The 7,529-nt window shown below is 36.4% G+C and overlaps 1 protein-coding gene across 1 annotated transcript; it reads left to right on the top strand.

Moving 5' to 3' along the window:
- Positions 1 to 3,739: 3,739 nt before the first annotated feature.
- On the top strand, positions 3,740 to 7,063 carry LOC141633982 (COBRA-like protein 7). The gene is made up of 2 exons (XM_074446322.1): positions 3,740 to 4,399; positions 5,403 to 7,063. The coding sequence occupies exons 1-2, from the start codon at positions 3,811 to 3,813 to the stop codon at positions 6,821 to 6,823; spliced, it is 2,010 nt and encodes a 669-aa protein (XP_074302423.1). The 5' UTR covers positions 3,740 to 3,810; the 3' UTR covers positions 6,824 to 7,063.
- Positions 7,064 to 7,529: the final 466 nt, after the last annotated feature.

Raw genomic sequence — 7,529 nt, 5'->3', positions numbered from 1 at the left:
TGATATTCACCCTACCTTAACAAACAATTAAAAATAACGGAAATTCCACGTGGTACCCCTTAAGTTTGTCAAATTTCTCAGGGTATATTTACTTTTAAGAATCTGTCCATGTTACCTTTGATATTCCACTTTTTGCCCGTGGTACCCTTTAGTGTAACGGCCGTTAAGTGGACGTTAACTTTTGGTGGCATGACAATATTAATCATGAATAAACTTTGGCAGAAAAATTAATTTAATTTATCATTTGTTAAAAAAAAAAAAAGTTTGAACATTTCCCACGGTACTCATGCGATTTATACATTCTTCCCCAAATATCACTCAGATATAACACTTTTTCCATGGTACCCTTTAATTTATACAGTTTTACCATAACCCTTCTGATTTAAGCAATGCAATAGTTTGATAAGGGGGTCATTTCGCTATTATTCTGTGTGTCCTTTCAATTTACTCTTACTCAATATCAACACGTACATAATCAATATTACTTTTCTATAAAATATAACAGCTTAAATAAAATTTTCATCTTTGACTTCATTTCATAATTAACTCTATTTTTCAAATCTTTCTTTAGCTAACATATAGTCATGTTGGAATTTGTCGAGCTACTTCTACTGAGTTAAGATAGTCAAATAAGACAAGATTTATTTTCTACATAAACTCTGCTAAAATTCATAAACTTGTTAATATTTTGGCTGGTGAGTATTAATGGCATAACATGATACTTCGTTTGTTGTAACTCATGGATATTTGTGGAAAAATTTATAAAAATACAGGGTAACTTGAGAAATGTTCAAAATTTGATTTGATTTTATATTTATTATAATTTTTGAATTACTAATTATTGACATGTCATCAAAAGTTAGTCCCTTAACGCAAAAATGGAACCTTAAAAATACCATGGGCAGATTCTTAAAAGTAGTGGTACCATGAAAAATCTGACAAAACTAAGGAATACAGTGAGAAATTTCCGTTAAAATAATAAACAAATTACTATATCTAACCCAAATTTATAATCCTCGGTATCAATAATATATTAACCCTTTTTATTCTTTAATAGAGATATTTTTCACATTTTAATTAATGAACATAAGACGGACAAAATACAAAGCAATAACCCGTAAACAAACCTAATATGTAATTACTTGTGATTGGTGAATGGGCCCAAAATATATTAAATGGGCCGTTTAAACAAAGTCCATGAACTTGAAAGTCCATAAGAATTGATTTAGTAGCCTGTAAACTACACTAGAAACAAAACCTCCATGATCGTCATATAAATACATTAGAAGTTGGAACATCCTCTTTTCCAGTCATAAACTCTAACTCAACTTCTCCGCCTTTCACACCAATTTCACTCTTTTACTTCTCTTTCTTTTCTCACACTACAAATCTCGCTTCTCACACTTTAAACCTGATACATTTATTAACAAATTAAAAAATATATATTTATCAACAAAAATTTGCATCTTGTGCTTTTCCATGAATCCAATAAGAGAATTTTTTATTGTTTGGTGTTCTTTATTTCTAGTATTTTTTTCGACCTTTGTCTTATAAGACTTCTTCGCATGCATTTTTTTTAGTATTTAATTGTTGTTTTATTAGTGTTGAAGTATTTTTCTGATTTCAATATTTTTTACCCTTTTTATTTTTTTTTAGAATTTTATTTGTTTCTTGTAGATATTTTTAAATCTCATTTTTTTATTATTTTGAGCTTTATTTCAATCCCTATACATGTAAATCTTTACTTTGTACCCCTTTCATTCAACTCCACACTACAGATTTGCTTGTTCAAATTTACCAACACGCGTTTTAAGCAATAAATATCTCTAATTACGTATTTGCAAAAATTATGAAAGCTAGATATTTTCAATTATTTTAGATCAAGCGGACTTATTCTGTTATTCATTATTATTATATTATGTGATTTTTTAAAAAGATTTATTTTTCTGCATTTATTTTTCGTTTATTAATTCAGTTTTTCGTTTTTTACATCATTTTTCTCTTTTAAATTCGACAGTAAAAGGAGTAGAAATAAATGTTATAAATTTTATTTTACTTAATTCATTAAATTCATGATTTATTCATACTGTGTAAAAAAATGCATTATTTTTAAATTTCATAGATTTAATTTGCATTATTTCTATCAATTGGATTAATTTATTACTCCCTATTATTTATTTTAATTTATTATTGTTGTAAAATTTTCGATTGATTTATTTTTTATATAAATTATTCATTATTCGTTTTTTATTAATATTTACGCACAAAATATAAACGTAAATATTTACGTACGAAACATAAAAATAGACGGTTTTCATTAATTAATTACTTAATCTTTGTTGTGGATCCCACGTTTAATATTAAAAAAAACTGAATTTGATGATGTGGCTTCCTAGAATTGCAGGAAATGTTTCTTGTATTTATAAAGATAAAATTGTAATTTTGTACAATACTACAATCATCGGCTTACAAAAGGCAAAGACGAGTATTCCACTCTCTTGCACTCCTTGGCCAGCATACGCTACGCTTGAAACAACTCATTCTCATCATTTTTAAATTATTAGTCCCTCCTCTTTCAATCTACAGAATACACCTGTCCATTCCGAGGCATACAAATATACAATGTATTATACTACAATGGTAGAATAGTATTTAGATCAATATATTCACTCAAATGTACAATGGTAACAACCTTTTAAAAATAATAAAGTCAATATGTCCCCGGTCGCTATTTAGATAAACAAACTCAAGAATATTAAATACATAGTAATTCACACGACTACACGAGAGTATATGTCTATGAATTAAGCGCGTTCTTTAGAAATAAAGTTAAGAATTTAAAGAGTTGAACTGAATTGAAGTAAAGTATTCCGTATCTAAAGAGTTAATTGAATTAAATTGAATTCCAAGAAAAGTGAGGATTGATGCTCCTTGACCTAACCATAACTCAACTCGAACACTGACTTGCTTGCCTCAACCCAATCTTTTTTCTTGAACACCTTCCCAAAAAACAAAAATGTATAGAACTCACTCAACACACCACCAAAACCATCCCCGGGCCTATTCAAAGTCAGACCTAAGCCAACTCAACTCGCCCCTTCACTAAGACGGAGTCAGAGTTACGTATTCCAACCCTAACCATGATCAGGTTTAACTAGAGTTGTTCAGTGAGTCTGGTCAGGGCGAGCTGTGCCATCAGGTTGCAGCCCAAACACGGCCCAAAAATGAAACAGGGTCGGGTTGGGCTAGTGTCGTGATGAATTCTTCCTATCCGAGCCCGGCCCAATGAGTAGCGGCTAGGGCAGGCCGGATCGGGCACCTTTGATTTATTAATTTTTTAGTGTTGGACTGGGTCGGACCTATGAAATGCGATCACTTGCTTGGCCTAAGGAGAAGGGCGGGACGTATCAGGTTGTGCTACGGGGTGGCCAAGTTGGGGTTTTGTGGCCCGCTATGTTGTTCAGTGTACCCCTCTAGGTCTAGCCCGTGACAAGCCCTAGTTCAAAGTTATTGCTATGCAGTAATTATTGCGTAAAATGGTCTCACACGGTAAGACGGTCCACTTTTGTGATTGCTATGTTGGTCTAGAATCTAGACATTTATATATTCTTATAATAACGTTAAAATGAATCCTCCCTAAAAATTAAAAAAGTGAAATCCCAAGAATACCCCTCGACACACATTCGGACAATCGGACATCCTTCCCACAAGCATTTGAATATGAATATATAAACGCGCTTCTCTCTCTTTCTTTCAAAAAATACACCATTTCAACTCCATCTCTTCATCCCCCCTTCCTCCTCTCCTCCCATGGCGGCCATCACCACCATGTCCACCTTTCTCCTCTTCTCCCTCCTTTTCATCATCCACCCTTCATCATCCCAACGAAACTCCCCACCAGCCCCACCAAACGCACTCTCCCTGGTACCCACACCCGCTCCAGCACCCGCTCCCGCTCCCGCTTCCGATACCTGTAACGGTATCTGGATCACCTACACCTGGAACTCTGGCAAAAAACTCCATCCTCGCCGTAAAGGCCCAAAACAGCCCTTCCGTTTTAAATCCACCCTAGAGCTTCTCAACAACGATGACGTTGCGCTTAAGTCATGGGAGGTGTTTGTTGGGTTTCAGTACAATGAGCTTTTAGTTTCCGCTGGCGGTGTTGTGTTGGCGAACGGGTCTACGCTTCCGGCTTTAGTCGGTGAGGGGACTATTTTTGCTGGTTATCCTCAGGCTAATTTGCTCACTGCTATTCAAACTGCCGGTGATGTTAGTGCTATGAGTATTGAGGTTCCGCTTCAAGGGACGCAGTTTGGTGTTGCGCCTCCTCGGGTTCCCCTTCCTAATAATATTTCGCTTGTTAATGAGGGTTATATTTGTCCTGCACCTTCTAAACGAGGTATGTCATGTTGTTCAATTACGTATTAATTGATTTATTGATTGATTGATTGATATTTGTGTAAGACGGTTTTACACAAGTTTGTTAGATTAGCTGATGGAGTTGACCCGGTTCTAAGCTTGGGGATCTGGATGCAAGTATACTACTGTTATAACGGATGTAAGAAAGATAAATAAAGAACGTGAAAAAGACAACAGATTTACGTGGTTCACTAACAATTTGTTAGCTACATCCACCCAGATTTCAGAGTATACTCGTTAGAGTATTCAGATTTAAGACGACTCAGATTTTTGACAGATTTCTGAATGAATAAAATAGACGCGAACATGAGAGTTTATATAAGACTTTCTGCATGAGATATTTTCCTTAACAGAATTAGGAAATCCTAACAATTTCCTAAACAGACAAGGAAACTAAATAATAGTTTCCTAAACAGATAAGGAAACTAATCAGATGCGGAATTCAGAACAGATTCAAGGCATATTCAAACAACTACTACGAATCATAATTTGAAAAATGTATACAATTGATTGGAAGGGAGGGAATTGTAGTCTAAACTAATAGAGTTGACTTTTCATTGATCATACATTATAATGCTAGTTAGGACGGTGGGGGTTAATCTGTTGTCGATTATGATTGAATTTGGTTGATTTGTGTGTAACGTGATGGCGAATAATTGTGGTAGTCGATTTTGTGATTATAATGCTTAGATGGTATAATAAATTACGGAGTACATTGTTTTCGTAGCAAAAAATGGTCTTTTTAGGTAATAATATCTATGGCCCTTTGTATTTTGATGGTTGAGTACATGAAAATGGTATAATCTCGAGTTTGAGGCACTGGGATAATGTTGATTGTTGATGATATATATGTGAATTGTCGTTACTGATACGATAGTGATTTTGCATAATAGTGGGGGATATCAGGGCATTGACTTAACTTCAGTTGCTGAGAGATTAAAAAAGTTTGATGCTTTGTATTAATGTGAATCTGTGTATTTCAGGGAACTTCACCTTGGAAACATGTTGTATGCGAGACCCGGATTATAAGGAGAACATGACCATAGCTGATGATTTTAGACCTCGACAAAAGGGTGACTTGACCATCATGTACGACGTGACTAAGGCTTATTCAGATAACTATTGGGCTCTAGTCACCATGGTTAATCACAACCCACTTGGCCGTCTTGATTACTGGCAACTTAGCTGGGACTGGACGGCTGATGAGTTTATTAACAGCATGAGAGGTGCCTATACCGACATTGTTGATGCCAACGACTGCATGACTGGGCCTCAAGCTAAGTACTACGCGGGTCTTGATTTCTCCACTGTGCTCAACTGTGAAAGGCGGCCCACCATCATCGACCTTCCTTTACAGTACACCAATGACACTGCTCTAGGCTATGTTCCATACTGTTGCCGTAATGGTACTATCTTACCGGCTGCAATGGATGCATCCAAATCTATCTCTGCATTCCAAATCAATGTTAAGAAAATGCCACCAAACTTGAACCTGTCTGCTGTGGTCCCACCTCAGAACTGGCAGATCAAAGGGACCCTCAACCCGAATTACAAATGTGGGCCTCCCATCCGTGTCAGCCCGAGCGAGTTCCCTAGCCCGACAGGTATTCGTGTCAATACAACCTCATTTGCGAGCTGGCAGGTTGTGTGTAACATCACCAAGCCTAAGGATGCTAAACCTAAATGCTGTGTTTCCTTCTCTGCATTCTTCAATGAATCCATTATCCCATGTAAGACCTGTGCCTGTGGCTGCCCGAAAAGCACGGGACAAACGTGTAGCACGACTGCCCCGGCCATGTTCCTCCCAACAGAAGGTCAACTGGTCCCATTTGATAACCGGACTAAACTCTCCAAAGCTTGGGCTGAAATAAAACACCTGCCTGTCCCAAACCCGCTACCCTGCTCAGACAACTGTGGGGTCAGCATTAACTGGCACGTAGCCACCGACTTCAACAAAGGATGGAGTGCAAGAGTAACACTGTTCAACTGGGATGAAGTTGACTTTCAAGACTGGTTTATTGCTGCTGATTTAGGCAAAGCAGGGCTAGGTTTTGAGAAGGCGTATTCGTTTAACGGCACTCTTATGACTGACAAGATAAACAACAATACTATATTCATGCAGGGACTTCCAGGACTGAATTATCTAATTGCAGAAACTAATGGCAGTAAGCCAACAGATCCTAGAGTCCCTGGGAAACAACAGTCTGTTCTTTCCTTTACTAAGGCGGGTATCAATGGAATCGACATTCCAATTCGAGATGGGTTTCCGACTCAAGTGTTTTTCAATGGGGAAGAATGCTCAATTCCAGATATAATTCCGATAAACAGTGGATACAAGAAGCCTCATCTTGCATTCATTACTGCTCTTATTGCAGTTCTGGTACTCATCTTTATGGAGCAGTGACCGAGATTTGAATTCGGGTTTTTGTAGCTGCTGCTAATTCGTTTCATTCTTTTATGATTGATCAATCTACATACATAGAGAGAATGCTGATTGAGAAGAAGGTTCAGTCAACTATATTTGTGTGCTATGAGGATATTAATGCCAAATTAGATTACTATAATGTATTGGTATATCTGTATACAACCAACCTGTTATACTTTTTTTTTTTTGAGTTTTATGTCAATTTTTTTTTTATAAAAATGTGAAGTATTAAAAATTTTATGTGACACCCCGCGATAAAGCGGAAAATATGAGATTTAAAAAAAAAACTTTTTATTATAAGTTAAAGATTAGCACGCGGGTGCCACTAACGAAAAGAAACAAATACAACAAAAGGCCAACTTAGGTTATTACAACCAAAGTCTAGAAAACGGGGAAAAGATATCCCACGAATAGACATATGATGGGGTTTCTAAACTAGAAACTAAGGTCCAAGGGTTTAGTTCTCGCTAGCCCACACGTCTTCCCCACGTAAGCATCTTCACCACCTGTCATTCATGTAAACATGAACGCCACAGTCAGTGGGGAGTAACTCAAGGTTCTCCCAGCCACAATATGTCGAAATGCAAGTAAACAAACACTTAATTAAACATATTGATCATGCAACGTATATGAACAATGGAGAACAAGGAGATATAATGAATAATCATGATGAAACAGGCATAAT

The sequence above is a fragment of the Silene latifolia genome, chromosome Y, assembly GCF_048544455.1.
Source record: "Silene latifolia isolate original U9 population chromosome Y, ASM4854445v1, whole genome shotgun sequence".
Taxonomy (NCBI): domain Eukaryota; kingdom Viridiplantae; phylum Streptophyta; class Magnoliopsida; order Caryophyllales; family Caryophyllaceae; genus Silene; species Silene latifolia.
Note: the sequence above shows the minus strand (reverse complement) of the source record. Positions and strands in the feature narration are given on the sequence as shown.

What these genes read in the sequence shown, in the direction of transcription:
- LOC141633982 (XM_074446322.1), top strand. Translation starts at nt 3,811, where the DNA reads ATGGCGGCCATCACCACCATGTCCACCTTTCTCCTCTTCTCCCTCCTT. An exon ending in TCCTGCACCTTCTAAACGAG is followed by an intron (nt 4,400 to 5,402) that starts GTATGTCATGTT and finishes TGTGTATTTCAG; the next exon opens with GGAACTTCACCTTGGAAACA.